A 17,181-nucleotide genomic window follows, 5' to 3' on the forward strand; every position below is an offset into this window, starting at 1 on the left:
AGATGTTTTTAATTCATTTTTTATCAGCAAAATGTACAGAAAAAGCCTTTTTCAGAAAAGTTGGAAAACAAAGAAGCACGACAAACGATCCACATTTTATACTGTACTTTACAGTAAAAGTAGAAGCACAAAGAACACTGAGGAAATAAACGTAACATCTTGTTTTGATATATCCACAGCATATGGATTGGAAGGCACTGATTAATCAACTTGGAATATATATATATCGAAGCAGGAACGATTGAGAACTATAGTTTTGGATCCAGCTGATTGGTCCAGCATGAGGCTGAAGACCGTTACTTTGATTTTAAAGTATTGGGATACGACGTCGACCGAGAGGGCCGCATCACATCCAACGTGTGGTACGTGTTCAAAGACAACTTAAACATCGATCACAATTCAAACACCGAATATTATAATATATACATAATGTAAAATAAATACAACAGAAAATCCACATGGACAATAAAGCACGAACAGAGGCCGACTCCACGACAAACAGGAACACATCCACCGCGTCTCAAGACGATAAAGAAAAGGTATTGCATTGATTCACATACATTTTTAAACGGGAACCCTTTTCAAATTCTCCCAAGAGACAAAAATAAGTTAATATTTACATGCACTTTGTTCTTTAATAAAAGTGTGCGGCTTACACGGTTAGAGACGAAGATAAACTGTTCCTCTTCGTCCGCATCACGTCTGAAAGCAAGAAGGAATGTTAGGCAATGGGATGATATAGTCCACGGTTCTCAAAGGTTTCCCCAGGTGCACATTATCTGGTGAACTTGCTGTCCAATCATTGAGTGCGAGTGTGTGTGTGTGTGTGTGTGTGTGTGTGTGTGTTATGTTATTTCGCCCCCTCAACCTCGGAGGCCTGTTTAATCTGCCGCGAGTGCACCATGGCCCCCGCCAGGAGCCGCTCCTCCAGGGCCACGTGCAGGTCGGAGCCTCCCAGCTCCAGCAGGGGCTCCAGCCCCGGCATCCCCCTGGACGCCCCGGTCTCCTCCGGGGGCCCTCCGGCTTCCCTCGGTCCCAGCGCCCTGCGTCTCCGCCTCAGATCCGGCTCTCCCCGGTCCCCGATCTTCTCGTGGGAGCCCTGGGGGGCGCGAGGCTCGGCTTTGACGGCCTCGGCTTCCGCGCCTCCTCCGGGGTCCGCCTGAGCCGCGGCGGCTTTCTCTTTGAGGTCTCGCCCCGCTTTCTTCAAAGCTCCACCAGCCTCTCTGCCGGGCCCCTGCGCGGCCTGCCGGTCTTCTATAGCTCGGCCCAGCTGGGCCAGCCTCTCCTGAGCCTCTTCCGCCTTTTTCTCTTTCTTCGCCCTCTCGAGTATTTCATCGTCTGTGTTCTGCATCTCCCGCTGAAGTCTCTCGTCTGCGGCCTTTTCCTCCAAGAGTTTCGCCTTCACGGCTCTCTCCACCTCCAGCTCCTGCTCTTTGGCCAGCGTCTCCTTCATCTCGCGATCGCGCCGTTCTTTTTCCACTCTCGCCTGAACTTCTTTCTCTATCTGTTCTTTTTTGAGATTTTCAATTTTCTTCTTGACCTCATCTAAGTCTACTTCCTCCTCTTTAAGTTGAGCTACCTGATCATTTTGATCAGAGCTTTTCTTCACGAGTGGGACTCCCCTCGCCCCGAGCTCACTCTGCTGACGGGATTCTCCTCCAACTGCAACTTGGGCATCCTCCTTGTAAGCTACTTGATCGGCTGCTTGATCGGCTGCTTTTGGAGCCCCGACCTTTGCACCCTTGTAACTGGCCTGTGCTTTATTCTGGCCCACGGCCTGAGGCTCCGCTGCTCCAGCTCCAGCCTCAGCTGCAGCTCCAGTGCCAGCTACAGCAACAACTCCAGCTAGAGCCCCGGCTCCAGGGCCATTACCAGCGCCAGCTCCAACTACAACTACGGCGTCAACTACAGCTCCGGCACCAGCACCAGCTACAGCACCAGCTACAGCTCCGGGACCATCTCCAGCTACAGCTACAGCTCCAGCACCAGCTACAGCTCCAGCTCCGGCTACAGCTCCGGGACCAGCGACAACACCAGCTCCAACATCAGCTCCAGCTACAGCACCAACTACAGCTCCGGCACCATCTCCAGCTACAGCTACAACGTCAGCTCCAGCTCCATCTCCAGCTGCCTCCTTGGGCTGCTTTGCAGTTGAGTTCAGGCCAGACTCTTTGGGCTTCGCTGCTTCCTCATCCATCTCCTCCTGGAGGCTTTTCTCTGCCTCGCCGTCAGCAGCCCCTTTATTTTAAAAACAACAACTTTTGTCACACGTATTTCTTCCATTGAACAGCCACCTACGATCTCAGGTGTCCTATCGGCGATGCTCGAGGCGACGTGCACCCACCGGCAGGTTGTTTCTGGTGGATTTCCTTGTGTTGCTCTTCTATGAAATCCAGGAGTTTTTCCTGCTGGTCGAGAAGTCTCTTCTGTTGCTCTTGCTGCTGCTTGATGACCTGCAGCAGCACTGCGTGGTCGAGCTGGCCTTCTGGAGGACAGAAACGTGGAGTTCAAATATGCCACAAACGGCTCATTAGTGAAGAAGCGTAGTTAGACTGATGGAGGACCCGTCTCTAGGTGAGAGGAGAAGGGAAATACTCCACTATGCTTTAGTCTGGTCTCATGGATCCATTCACACACATCTCTAGATTCTAGTCTTTAAGATAAATGGGAATGGGCAGCTGTACACACACACATACACACACACTTTGTTAGGGAGGCAAGATACAGTGGCACATTATTTAGTTATATGATCATAATGCATATTACCATATGCAGTGTATGTGTAAATAGCTATGAACTTCGCCCAATGAGTGAGTGAATGAGCGACAGACAGAGATAAACAGAAGAGGCTATTCATACCTGCAACCAGCTTTTTTATCACTGTGATAGAAGTCCGGCAGAGAAAGACAGAAAAAAGAAGTAAAGATGGAGAAGGACAGAGAGGCAGAAGGCAAAAGTAAAACAAGAAAGTCAAGAAAGGCAACACACAAAAAAAGACTGCGTGGTGTCCACAGCAAGGTCAAGAAATAGGAGAAAGGAATGGATTTAAATATTTCTGTACGCGCACAATAAGACAGTACAGACACGGAGATATTAGATTATACAAGATAAAACAAGCAAAGTGAAAAATGAAAAAGAGTCAGGGACATAAACATGCAGCAGGCCACAGCAAATATTGTAGTTTGTTACAATATAGCCACCTCAAAAGGAAAAAAAACATATTTAATTATCTTTTATTAGTGAGTGAGTGCTTTACTTTGTTTTATTTCCCATGTCCTGTTTGTTTTCTTCGAATCGCTCGTATTTTAGTTATTACCTTTTTAAGAATAACTCATAATAATAATAATACTTGTAAGTTCTCGTAAAGTAGGTGATGTTTGCTTGCTGCATGAATGTTGGTTATAACTGTGTACCATCTCAAATAAAAAATGTTCATCCAGCTGTATTTTAGATTCCATCCGAGCCATTGTAGAAATACCCCCCATAAAAACCAACAATGCATCCCCAAATGGTAGATGTCTGATGAACTGAACTTGTTGAATTGCTGTGAGGAAGTGACCTAAGACCATTAACTGGACGTTTTCTACTCCACTCACCGTCCATTTTCTCATCGGCTGTGTCTTTGCTGTCTGCAGCCGGGACCACGTCTCCTTCAGAAAGAGCTGAAGAACAACCAAACATCAACGTTGTATTATCTGAGCTCTGTGTTGCGGTTAGGGGGACACTCACGTTTCCCTGCAGCATCTGGAGCTTTGCCCGCTTCATCGGTCTCCTCAGCTTCGTCCCCGGCAGGAGGATCTTTCACCGGGTCGAGGTTCTCAACTTCCTTTGGCCGGGGGACGTCCTGCTTTTCGTCTGCCTCTGCGCCCGGCTTCTCCACCACTTCATTGGAGCGGACTTCCCCTCCACCCACATCTACCTCCTCTTTCCCCACGACAGCCACGACAGGCTTTGGCTTCTCTTCAGGCTTCTTGTCCTCTTTGTCCTTTACCACCACCGCCACCACAGCTTGGCCTAAAGGTTGCTCTTCGTTCTTTTTCGGTTCCCCCGGTGGCTTCTTGTCTTCATCCATCTCTACGTTGTTCTTTCTTTTGTCCACCTTGACCGCGTCGTGAGGGATGGGCGGCTCATGGCGGTGCGCCTCGTCCTCTGGCACCACAACGCCTGGGAAGACGGAACAAAACGTCTCTCATTCTCACCGGTTCAAAATCCAGTGAAGAGTCCAGCGTGGGTCCAGCTTCCTTACCGGCACCAGGGCGGTCCAACTGCGCCTCTTCCTCCTTCCTCTTGGGTAGTTCCACTGGTCCTTTAATCTGGGGGGGTTCAGGCGGGTCCCTGTCTGCTGGTCGTACAACCTCCACCGCCGGGGGGTCAGGTTTCTTTACCTCCAATGGCTTCTTGTTCGCGGGGTTTTCTACACGCAGAGACACAACAACAACAAAACTATGACAACACTGCTACTGAATATCACCTCTAATAAAAGGGCTCCGATCCCATGGCCGACCCGGGTTCCCTGTCACAGCAAAATGTGTAAATATGTCCTTTCGTAGAATATTTATACAGCCATAAAAAAAAAGTGTGTGTAAGAATATGTTTTACTCTTGTTTAATACCGCTGTTGCTGGTCTATAAAGTACGAGACGCATCACTGCGAATAAATTAAGAAAACATAAATTTGATAGCTCATTTATTCCACCGTTTTCTCTTGTCTGAGGAAAGTAAAATGACTGTTTTCTAGTGCATGCCGGACATGAACTCTTTATTTTCTTGTGCTGTTGAGTTTATTACACAAGTTTACTGCTGGCATTAAGATAAATGAACACCTCCGGTATATCTCACATGAACTGTGGGTACTGGTGCTCTCGGGTTTAATAGAATTCGAGCCGACTCGTGGAGCCACTAGGTGGCAGCAGGCACCGGCAAAACCAACACAGCTGGTGGGGATTAATAACGGAGCAAGAGACAGAAGAAAAGAGGGAGGGAGATGTATTAACATTGAAAGTGACAAACAGGAAACAGGTGTGTCGGTTGGACCCCATGAGTTTCACCTCCAGTCAAAATATGAGGAAAGACTGGAGTACAACTAAGAATCACAAAGATGGAGAAAGAAGGTGAACAGATGAGAAGCTGATGTTATTGAAGAACCGCGGGGTAAGGAGAGGAAGCGGAAACGAAAAGCCACCCCCCTCCCCCCATTCACCCTAAAATGAGTACATAGACCCAAAAGGTTCCTCTCCGTCTCTTCTCCATTCGTTTCATCTGCTCCCCTCCACCCTCCCCAAAACCCATATCACCCTCTTCCCTTTATACAGCCAGAGCTCGCAGGCATTTTATAGCTGCCACAAGAGATGTGGGGGGGGGGGGGGGAGAGGTGTAGACGATGTATTTTGGGGGGGATGGGGTGACAGGAGAAATGAACAGAGGTAGAGGGGTGGAGAGAAATTACTGGAGTTTGAAGGGCATCACTCTCTCTCCATCAATGTCAAGCGCTCAGACATTATCAAGAGGTTATCTCCTCGCCCGGCCGGCCTGTCGATCAGTCCCCGTCCGTCTCCATCTTTTCTTCTCGCAGAGATGAAAGAAAGCCTTTCTTTGGCTGCGACTTTGTGCTTTTGTTTTAGTCTGGCTGGCCCGGCGCCGCTGGCTCAGACCGTCTTCACGTTGCCGTTTTAAATAAATAACAGATGACCCGCGCTCCGGCCCGTTCAGGTGCATGCCTCTATGGTTAAAAAGTAACCGACGTTCTTCTATTGTCCACCGAGCTGATAAGTTATAGCCGACCGTTAGCCCACGTCATCATCTTTACCGTGCGGTTCAGGGAGGTCTGGTAAAAGCAGGTTGTTCTTGAAAGGTGCCGGAGGGGGAGGAGCTTGGACATTGGCGCGGTGGCCCGTGGAGGAAATCGAGAGGGTGGTAAAGGTGCTGACCAGCAGGATGCCCAGACCCACGAAAAGCACCAGCTGAAAAGAGACAGCGAGAAAGAGGAGAAGCACAGCGGGTCAGCGACGGACACATTCTGCCTGAGCGATCAGCAAAGTGCGTATTCTGACCGTCACCTGAGAAACGATGCTGCTCTTGTGGATCTTCTTGTAGATGAGCGCGGGGCATATGAAGCAGATGAGGCTGCCCATAGTGGCGCCGGTCAGGCCCAGAATGGTTTCCACTGGAGAGAGAGAAAAGGAGAAGAAGAACAGAGAGATCATCTCGTCGTCCTGTAGAGCGACTCTGCAGCCGTTAGTGGCTACGTGTTGAAATAATGACCTCAAGGTTATGGCTACAATCTTTAGTTGACAGTAATGGATAAACAGCTAAAGTAGTTAGATGTATAGATAAAAGTAATAGCTATTAGATAATCAGTTTAAATGATGAATCAAAAGTAATGTATCAACTATCAACGGTATGAAAATATCATAACAATAATACATTTTCTTGTTAATTATCATCCATATGGAAATCAATGGAGATAAACACATTTTTAAATTGACGGTGACGCGTCAACGAAGGGATACTCGAGCTCATCCTATGGGTACGTTAACATTAGCTAGAACACGCTAATGTAAAGCGTACCGGGCCAACATGGCACCAACACGGCACCAACACGGCACCAACACGGCCGCAGGTGAGGGGTTCGGGTTCCACACCTCTGCTGCTACAGAGCTCAGAGCTATTCTCCATACCGATGCTCTTTATCACCGGCTCCCATTCATACCTGCCTCAGCCATTTATAACCGGCACCCGCCCAGCGCCAGGCTCCCTGCCATGGCACCCTGCTCTTGGCAGAGGCGAGCCCTGGCCCCGCCCCCCTGTCTCTGGCCGGGCGTCGGGCCTAGAAAGCCCATCGTTCACCCAGAGGACGGACACCATATTGTCTCGCTCAGATTTAGTGTCTGTTCTCCCCAGGGTCCTTACCTCCCTTCTTCTCAGTCTATTAGTCTGATTAGATACACAAAGGGCCAGCCAAACCCACAGTGTGTGTGTGTGTGTGTGTGTGTGTGTGTGAGTGTGTGTCTACCCAATCAAAAGTTTTACAAACAGCCTCCATATCAAAAGGATGAATAAAACATAAACTCATTCTAACCTTTACATCTGACCCATTTTGGAGCGGGACGGAAAGACTCAAAGAACCTGACAGAGCCAATGTTGGTGTGTACATATATTTGTGTGTGTGTGTGTGTGAGAGAGAGAGAGGGGGGGGGGGGGAGAGAATAATAGCCCTATCTTCCTGTCTGCCCGTCTAAAGGATAAAAGTTAGGGCCCTGATTTAAGGACTGTGTTAGAGTGTGACAGTCACTGACTCGTAAAGTCACATTCACACACGTCGTAAAGCTCCCCGGCTACTCCGCTCACACAAAGGAACACATGCACCTTGAAGACCTCCAGTCAGCAAGCTGTACACACACACACACACAATTTCAATCTGAGCCGGATTGTTCGCACACACACACACACACAGCATGTACCATTGGGGATGAGAATGCCTCCACACATGGTGCCGAATACAATGCAGAGGGTGATCATCTTAAAGCGCAGAGGGGGCATGTATCCCCCGGAAGCAAACGTCCCATCCTTCTGCTGCAAGATGGAAACAATGAGTGAGAAAGACACAAAAAAAACCTCCAAAAAAATAAATCGCACAACTGTACAATTTCATACAAATACCAGTCGTCGTCATCATATTACCAACAGAAGCAGGACTGCGGAGCCAACAGATGGTTTTCTACAGTGCAGTTTGAAACACCAACCCTTCAATAATGTATATGCTGCGCGGTTTTCTGAACCATAACAGGAACTGTGCGTGTTAAAATATTTAGGATTTAGAAGTCAGACGGGGGTCATCCGACGTCACGCGTGAGCTCCACAGCAGGCGGTTCCAGAGGGCTCTTCTTATACGGACAACATGCTTCTGTTTCCATTTAGTGTCAAACTGCATTACACATAGGATGGGAGTGCCCAGTTGGAAGGCAATGGAGTACACCTTGTAATATTGTGCAATAAATAATTAAATTAAAAAGGAATATATATGTTGTTGTTGTTGTTGTAGCAGCGTTCACGCTAACCTGCTGCTCAAAAAGCATGGTGTTGATGGCCTGGCGACAGGGCAGGATCATCATGGGGAATCCCACGGCCACAGACATCATGAAGCCCACGCGGATCATCTCCGTCACCAGGTTGGACGGGAAGTTCATCAGCACGTTGCCGGCAATGTTCTCCGTGAAGCTGACGTAGCCAAAGAAACCCACCTGGTTCAGAGGAGAGGCGGAGGGAACCAAGAACGGGGGGGGGGGGGGGCAAAAAGAGGGACGCGTAAAAAAACGTGGAACACTAGGACATTAAAAATGGTGACGGACAGCATTCAATAAACGGCGCTCACCGTGATGTAGAAGACGGTGACCGCGTTGAGGCTCGAGGTGAAGATGGTGCTCATGCGCTTGACGGACGGCTCGTCCAGGCTGTCGTAGGTCGGCAGCACCTGCCTGTGAGAGACGAGGCGACAACGCAACAATGACACTCGGCATGCTGCGTGACACACACGCGCACACACACACACACGCACCACACGAGTGCCGCTGTGGTGCGTTCATGTGCCGCCCAGATTATCAGACACACGACACTCCTGAGCCCTCAGCGGGGAGAGCAGTCGCGTGAACGTCACATTAGTGGGAGCTGCTCTGTAGGCTCCTGTAACGAGCAGCCAGATGGAGGCTTATTCGTGACATTTAATAACCAAATGATGAATGTCTTCTTCTCCGGGCCGTGTCAGCATCCAACTTATTTGTGCTTGTTTAGCCCATTTGAGCTCGAACACCATTAGACAGTCATCAGTGCACACGCATGCAATTAAGTGTTTTCTCCTTAGCTGTAGTTATTATCTGCATTGTTTGTTATTGATTGTTGTTCAGACAACTTCTGCAAAACTTGATCTAAAATGATCTTGTCACAAGTCAAACAAGAAAATTACAAAACTACATATAGATTATGACATTATCATAATTTTTATTTTAGATTAAATATCAGTTTTCAACCTCCCAACCTGATGGGAAAACAATTAACTAAAAATACATTATATATTCTTACTTAGTTTGTTGTTTTCGAGCTAATGTTTTGTTTCATACATCAACTCCCTTTACGCGTTACATTAATTACACCCAGGATGGATCATTTGTCACGTTATTTATGAATAGATTAGTTGATTATTATTTGCAAAAGTTGGCCCCAAAACCGTCAACTGTAGGTCAGACGCACATAAATATAAAAGGTGAGAACATCATGTTGTATGCATCTTATTCTATTTTAATGTTTTGTACTATCTGGACCTCGAGCCTGAAATAAAAGTTTGATTGATTGATTGATCCAACATGCACATGAATTTTAAAAAAAATATGTTTTGCTTGTGGATTTCTTTTTTTAATCAATATATATTAACTAGCAATTAATGTTTACAAATTGCCGTAGATTTTAGTAATGTCTTGACAGCGAGGGTGGTGTAAGTAGGAAGTGTTTGTCTATATTGAGTGTGTGCAGTAGGTACTCCTGAGTCTGTCATCCTCCCTCTGTCACACACATATACACATATATATATCTATACACATATAGATATATATATATATATATATATAACAGCAAGTGCCTGGCAGGTTTTAGAGCATTATCCACATTCCTGGCAGACTCTTTGTGCTCACCTCCTCTCTTTCTCCACGTCCCTCATGTATGTGTGAAGAGAAGAAACGGAGAGAACAAAAGAGAGAGAGAGAGATCCACTCCTTTGCCTGTCTCTCTTTCGCACAGTTTTATGAGCAAGCGCTGTCCCGTGGTGCTTGTTCTTGATGCTTGTTTAATCAGTAAATCTCAGAGCCAAGGTTAAAGAAAACGGCACATGGAAGTGGGAAGCTGAAGTATCCAACGGCCACTCGCGAGTCCGCACTGAGGGGCCAACGTGTTTTTTTTTGTTGCTTTAACGCTGCCCTTACATGGAGGAAATATGACGGAGGAAGTCTTCAAAGTGAACGCGCGTGCGTGTATGTGTGTGTACTGTAGATAATATCATTAACTTGGAGCTATGACAGTCGCATCACAGAGAGGCACATTTTCGCTGCACATGTTTATCTTACGTCGCTCTATAATCGGCGAACTGCTCCTCGCCGCAGCCAAAGAAGCGGCGGGGCCGGCTGCCGTGCCGCCGTAATGGTGATGTTAAGTAATGTTTTAGCTGAACGTGAGCACGCTTCATGAACGTCATAAAAATCCAATGTGCTGAGAGCGGTTTAATCAGCCCGTGAATACATCAGCGTGTGTCTGCAAGATGGCGGCGGCCCAAAGCGTTGATTAGCGGCTTTGGCTTCGGTCGCCTTTGCTTTGCGTGGACTGACCACAGGCCAAGAAATCCCCCCGCCAAATATCCCTCAGCGCAGCGAGTGGGAGCCGACGCACAAAACACACACACGTTTTTTTCTTTCTTCCAACATGCGCAACAACTCCCTGGCTAATGCGTCCGCCATACCATAATGTCACGTCGGCTTTGTGCGATTGCATTAATTAAAGTCTCATTTGAGTCTCATGGCAACGGTGACCCATTGCTGCCACTTACCCCGCTCGCCCTCACACAAACAAACCCCGGTACAGCAGCACCACCCAAACATCTGGACCCTAATGACTTCCACAAAAACACTCGCTGCCGCCACCCCCCCCCCCCAAATACGAGAGTTAAGACTTTGTACACCCGGATCCCATTAGGCCGGCACATTACCCTTCGCCGGCTCGACTCACCGCAAACCCCACAGCGAGCGCTAAAGCAAAGAGGACAGGACAAAAGAGGCAGTGACATGCAGATGAGTGAGAATGGAGAAGTAAAGGAGTCCGGTTGGCTCAGAGAAACTGCGATTACGCTGTAAGAAGTGACATGTTGTCGTCGTCGTGGTGCGAGCTCCGCAGTCGCTGCGAGGAAAGTCGATGCGATGCAGAGATTTGGTGTGAAAACGCTCCAACTGCCCAGCACAGAACATTTTTTAAAAAAGATCTTGATGTCCAGTGATTGCCAGACTATTTAAGTCAGCGTTCACATTTGTTTTGACAATATTATGGTTTCAAATCAGAAAATCTGATGGGAATATGGACGTCTCAAATTCTCATTGTAGCTTTCTTTAAAGTCACAAGAGGCGTGTTGGTTCTACAAAGGGCAGAAACTGATGAGCTGACAGGGAAAAGCACACCGGCAATAATAAGCAGCCTCCCTTTACGACAAGCAATTCCTCAACAACCACCTCATCTCCAGCACACGCGTGTGTGTGTGTGTGTGTGTGTGTGTGTGTGCGTGCCTCTTTACATGCCAGACTCACCCAAAACCCTCCACCCTGGCTTACAGCAATGATGCAAGTGCACATGCATTCACTATAATGTTTGCTCAATTTCTACATGCAGCTCTGGAGGATTCACTGCCGGAGTCAGACAGTGGAAACGCCCCCATTTGAGCATCTATGTCTCCCCCCCCCCCACCCGCCTTATTTGACATTAGTTTCATTACATGGTCCTGTGCGGGTGGAGGGGCAGGGGTAGTACTTACGACTGACAGGCGAAGGCCATCCCACAGATGGGGAGACAGCGAAACACACCCTCCCAGCGCACCACATTGACCTGCCCTAGCCACCAGCCGCTGAGCAGCCCATGTTTGAACGAAGACAGCACCACCTAAAGGGAAGGAGGGGGGGAGGAGAGGGGGGGTTACGACCGGGACCAAATGAAGATGGGGAGACGGAGGGGGTACGAGGAAGAGGAGGGGGGGCTGCACCCATGCTGGCGGCTCAGTCGGATAATGAAGGTAATCAATGAGGAGAGAAAACAACAGAGAGAATGAAGAAAAGGGAAACAACAGAAGAGGCACGACAAGAATCCTCTTGCTGAACATAAAACCTGCCGCGGCTGAAGAACCTGAGGAACGACGGTGATGTGTGATGAATTCACGTGAAATCAGGAATTTGATGGAAATAAAAAAGGCTCATAAAAAGGTGATGGAGAGACACACAAAAAGAGGCCCCACAGGTTTTGTCGATCAGCATGTGTTTCTTACGTCCTGCTCCTTTAATTACCTGACAAAGCCCCAAAGGACAGCAGAATCTCCCCCCCCCCCCTCCAGCCCCCTCCCACACCGCTAATCCTGGGTGTGGTGCGGTGGTGGGAGTGCAGCGAAGATGGAACTTTCAGCTTAGTATGGTACACTTCTCTGCCTTACAAAACTGCCACCAAGAACACACACACACACACACACACACACACACACACCCAGTCACACAAACACACGGCTCAGACCAAACCCAAATTAAAAAAAGGTGAGAAATGGGGATGACTGAGGAGTGGGCGGAGGGTTCAGGTAGGTGGGATGGGGATTTAGAGAGCATACGGGTGCTGGGGCGACATCTGGCTTCCCTCTCTCCAACCCCCACCAACGGCCCGTATGGTGGTGTTATTGCGGGGGTGGTTTCCATTGGTCTACTTACGGGTGACAGCAGAAGGTTGTGGCGATAATGGGCAGGCACTGAATGACGCCCCTGAAGCGCCACAGGTGAACCCGCTCCACCCAGGAGCCTGAGATTAAGCCGTAGCGCAGGGACGACAACACTATCTACAGCGACAGCAGCAGAAACAGCAGGGGGGACAGAGGGGAGCAAACAAAGGGTGCAGAGGAGGCAGACGAGGGGGGGAGTGAAGGAGGGCAGAAGGACACGAGGGAAACAGGAGGAGGAGACGGAAGTAAAAGGATGCAATGAGCAGAAATGAATAAAGAAGGGGAGGATGAAATGAGGGAGGGAAGGAGATACATCACTGTTAGAGGGTTAGGGATCTGGACTGCTTCTAAAGCCAGACACACACCACTGCTCCGGGTTCCCACCCGCACTACCAACTACGCGTCACGTCGGACGAAGAGGCCGTAAACAGCAGTGTGGAGTCTGTGGAAGCAGCGATACGGGTCAGGAGAACAGAACCGCACGCACACACACACAGACGCACACACGCACACACACACACACATATAAAGAGGAAACGAGCTGAATCCCACGAGGCAGAGAACTCCTGCTGGACCGTCGCTGGAGTCAAACGTGTTCGAGCACACTCAGACCTATGAAGCGTGAACCAATCAGAGTCGTGTGCTCAGTGCTGCTCCTCGTTAAATGCAAACAGTGGAGCATCGAACGTCCGATCGGAAAGAGATGGACCAGTTGCTACTTGAGTGGCACATGAGTGCGTTGGCTTTGATAATCGCTCTTGTTTTCCATACTGATGGCTGTTTACAATAAAGTCAATGTTTATGGTTACATTATTGTTATAGTTATTATATGTTTATTATAAACCGTCTCCTGCTTGGACATTACTGGCCAGAGTGTAGCCAGAAGTGCAGCATAAATCAAATGTTTTGGAGAAAGACACAAATCCAACATCAACAAAGGGTTGAGCAAAGGCTACATGGCAAATATATTTGACTCATAGTCGTCAAACCTGAATCTTCTCATGTTTCCAGGTTCCTGAAGGCGCTATGTCCATATAAGCATGAAGGTTAGTATGAACATGCTGCACAATGGACAGAAAAGGATGTACAAATAGGAATCTTGTGTCGACTTAAGATAACAGAATAAAAATATTTCCTAAAAAAAAAAGATGTAATTTGACATGCATGCAAACAGCATGGACTGGGCAAGAAAAATAAGTCTGAAATATGTCAAATACGTTTGATATATTAATAATCTGGAAACAAATATAGAAAAAATAATTCCCTTAATTTGCAACGGGTTGTGATTTAGTGGAGTCGACGACGTGACCTCCATTTGCTTTGCACTTACGGCGCTTAAAATGTCTCCAGTGGCCATTTCCATGTGGCGTCTCTCTCCCGGGGGAAAGACTTAGTTTGAGCCAATAAAGAGCAGCGCAGCAATTGTTTTCTGCCTGATGTGATTTAGTGCGACGTTGCTCTTTAAAAAAGAGGAGCAAGGAAATATTGTGTCAGTAAGGAAGACATAGTATTGTGCAATGGAGCAGATAAGGAGGAATTAACATGGAAGACAACGGAATAACATTTGTCCAGACAATATTCTGAAAAACAAATGAGTTTCGAGTTCAAACAGAGAGCAAGGTCAATGAACTGTGTCGCAGGTTACAAATGCATTTATAGTATTTATATGCTTGGGGAAGAAGACTGCACAGCGGCGGAAAACACATAACATAGACAACAGAAAGCATCAACACAATTCAAGCAATCCTTTGACATTATTCAAAGGAAATAAAGTAATATTAAAAATGTCTATCACAAAAACTGTCCTCCCAAAGCAAAGCCAGAGTGTTTCCACCGCAGTGTGTGGCTGCCTGCGTGTTGTTGGGCTCACCGTGAACATGAAGAAGGTGTAGAACATGAGCGCCATAGCGGAGAAGGACTGGATGGAGGACATCAGGTTCCTCTGCAGACTCAGCGGGAGGACGATGAACAAAGACACGGCGAACAGCAGCAGCACGCGGAAAATGCCCGTCACCTGGAGACGGCAGTGGGACACGGCAACACAACATCGTTTCTTCACTGTTGACGCACAGACTTGATTCTACCTATTCGTAGTAAGTTGGTTTAACTCAATGAATCATATTATAACAACAGTTTTTTGCTGCAGGAGTGAACTGAAGTCTCAGAACACAGACCAGCGCAGTGGATAACAAACATATGTTCAAAGATTAAGAGATGAATAGAGCAAAATATGATCTCAAACCTGTAAACCCAACAGCTGGGCGAAGAAATTTGAGCCCAGATCTGCTATCACGACGTAGAAGGCAATACAGGTCCCCAACATCAAACCGATCATACTACAGGGGCAGAGAGAGAAGACGGGGGCAATCTGGATTACTATTAGTGTCTATGTTTTTAGAAATAAATCCACTTAATTATTATACATTTATGATAATTATATGTGGAGGATCAAGCCACAATTTACACTTCAAATACAGAATAATGTGAATTAATATATATAACACTTGCCTCAGCTCCACCACTGTCTTTCCTGGTTTCCCGTAAGCATGGAAAGCTGCAGAGACGAGAGCATCAGTGAGAACAACAACATGCGGACAAGTGTAACTTTCTGTTGTCATGATGGCCATCGCTGCTACTGCAAACTGTTGGTAATAAATACAAAAACAGCTAATTCGACACTATTTAAACTCACCCAGTCCAGCGTAGGTGCGTCTTTTGGTGCTGCTCGCTGTGTTGACCAGGAACATGCAAGACTTGTGGGTCATCCACGAACAGAAGAACAACAGGAGAGTTCCCAGCACTATCCCACACTATAAGGACAGGACACGTAAAACACACATAGAATAGTCCTGAAATATGAACATCTTACTTCATAATTTAAAGCTAAATAATGCCCTCTATGAAATCTTACAAGCACCCTTTTTTTGTTTGTTGGTGAAGTGACCTTGAATAAGTCGTGATAACTACTGCTACACTATCTTCAATGTATTGCAACAGCAGTCCAAATAGGAAACAGATTTTACAGTTTTCCATGAAGGTATATGGAAGGTTTTCAAGATAACAAATGAATAGATCGCTTATCTGTGTAAATATTATTATTGAGAATGTACACTACTGTTGAGTAACATGAGTGCTTAACAAATCAGTTTGTTTTAACAAATCAGTTTGTTGTATTTTTATTTGAGGGTAATTTAAGGGCCCAATACAAACAAATGTAGGATAATTGTTGGGAAGATATCAAAGAACTGCCCCACCCCATCTGTTCTTTAGTTCCTTACGTGCATTTATACTTAAAAATACTACAAATAACCATCATATAACACCGTAATTCTCCAACATTACTTTACTTGATGGAGGACATATAATAATATTTAAAGTACATTTAAAAAAAGGTCGCAGCAGCCCACCTGTTTGTAGCAGAAGGGCATGGTGAGCACACTGACTCCGACGATGCTGTTCACCACGTTCATGATTAAACCCCAGTTAGACGCCGTCATCCTGACCGCGTCTTGTTTCGTCCTCTCTTGGTGAGAAAACGTCAGACCGAACCACGGGTCCAAAGCGGGGACTCGGGACTACAGTTCCGTGTGTTTTTCTGGCTCTTCCGCCGACCAGTGACGTGGCGCTGCCAGAGCAAACACACGAGTCACTGCGAGTTAAACGGGTTTCTCGCTTGAATATTCAAATATCTATGTAAAGAAATACACCAGCACGGAGATTAAATACAAATAAAAAATGAATACCGGAGTGCCATAAAGACAATAGCCGTTAGCTAGAAAGCTGCAGTTAACCGTTAACGCTAGTAAGTCGCATTAGTTAGTTAACGTTAGCTAAACTAGGTTAACCTCGGCAAGCAACCCGTTTACGTCATCATAGATGGTTTCCTCACATCAAAAGGCCATTTATTGTTAACAAAAAAAAAGTGTGTGGAAGCGACAGGTTAACGGGAACTCTGTTCAAAACAAGTCGAACCTAGCTTTTTTTTTTCTTCTTTTTTTCCCTGAGCGCGTCTCCAGGAAGTCGAGATTCCAGTCGAGGAAGTGAGCGACAACACTGGCTGGCTCACCGCTGTAGAAACTCTCGGGCGCCCACTAGTGGACACTTTATGAACATACTATGATTTAAACTCCCGTTTTCTTTTTTCGCTTTACTTTTTCTTCCAGCAGCAATACACGTGGTTTTTAATTCCGGAGAAGTTAGACGTGCCTACTACAGTATATTTTACAGGGAAATATTTTTTTTCATCAGGGTTTGAAATACGAGCCAATGAACGCAGAGGTACTTTAATTTGCAATAACAGAAAGCATGTGATTGGTTTGCTGGCTGTGTATCTGGTGACCGTGGGAGTTTGTTTAACGCGGCAACTGTTTGAAAATTGTAAGCGGCAACTGTTTGAAAATTGTAAGCTAGTTGCTAAATAACAGACAAAAAAACCCTGGTTAAACTCCAGACCATTGTGCAGCACAAAAATACAACATATTGGCTCCCGAGCAAAGGCAGTAATTCAGATGTCTTGAACCCCTCCAGTATTCAACAGGACCCGAGCGTGACTGAGGCCGAGAACCACAACTGTTGCATCCCATCTCAACTCGAGGCCCAGTCTGACCCCGAAGCAGAGGCCACCAGGTAAGCAGCCACACTGTCACGTTTCAACCATAGTTTATTACCAACAAGTTCAACAGTTTA

At 46.9% G+C, this 17,181-nt stretch overlaps 1 protein-coding gene across 3 annotated transcripts; it reads right to left on the bottom strand.

Annotated features, from left to right (window-relative positions):
* Positions 1 to 5: 5 nt before the first annotated feature.
* slc38a10 (solute carrier family 38 member 10) lies at positions 6 to 16,487 on the bottom strand. Of its 3 annotated transcripts, XM_056430125.1 has the most exons (18): positions 16,385 to 16,484; positions 15,903 to 16,120; positions 15,188 to 15,305; positions 15,004 to 15,049; positions 14,738 to 14,831; positions 14,366 to 14,509; positions 11,557 to 11,681; positions 8,371 to 8,473; positions 8,057 to 8,239; positions 7,460 to 7,571; positions 6,056 to 6,162; positions 5,806 to 5,959; positions 4,247 to 4,414; positions 3,730 to 4,164; positions 3,597 to 3,662; positions 2,860 to 2,880; positions 2,345 to 2,485; positions 6 to 2,238 (listed from the first exon to the last, which is right to left on the bottom strand). In XM_056430125.1, the coding sequence occupies exons 2-18, from the start codon at positions 15,990 to 15,992 to the stop codon at positions 851 to 853; spliced, it is 3,495 nt and encodes a 1,164-aa protein (XP_056286100.1). In that variant the 5' UTR covers positions 15,993 to 16,120; positions 16,385 to 16,484; the 3' UTR covers positions 6 to 850. The 3 variants fall into 3 exon arrangements, with proteins under 3 accessions (XP_056286100.1, XP_056286099.1, XP_056286101.1); XM_056430124.1 differs by having other exon boundaries at positions 15,903 to 16,487; XM_056430126.1 differs by lacking the exon at positions 2,860 to 2,880 and having other exon boundaries at positions 15,903 to 16,486.
* Between the last annotated feature and the right edge of the window lie 694 nt (positions 16,488 to 17,181).

The sequence above is a fragment of the Pseudoliparis swirei genome, chromosome 13 (assembly GCF_029220125.1).
Source record: "Pseudoliparis swirei isolate HS2019 ecotype Mariana Trench chromosome 13, NWPU_hadal_v1, whole genome shotgun sequence".
In the NCBI taxonomy this organism is placed as follows: Eukaryota; Metazoa; Chordata; class Actinopteri; order Perciformes; family Liparidae; genus Pseudoliparis; species Pseudoliparis swirei.

Bases quoted from the DNA above. Each gene is read 5' to 3' on its own strand.
- slc38a10 (XM_056430124.1), bottom strand. From the start codon at position 15,992: ATGACGGCGTCTAACTGGGGTTTAATCATGAACGTGGTGAACAGCATC. The intron at 14,510-14,737 runs GTTTGAGATCAT...TGCCGTCTCCAG, and splicing joins CCCAGCTGTTGGGTTTACAG to GTGACGGGCATTTTCCGCGT. The intron at 5,960-6,055 runs GTGACGGTCAGA...GTCTCTTTTCAG, and splicing joins AGAGCAGCATCGTTTCTCAG to CTGGTGCTTTTCGTGGGTCT.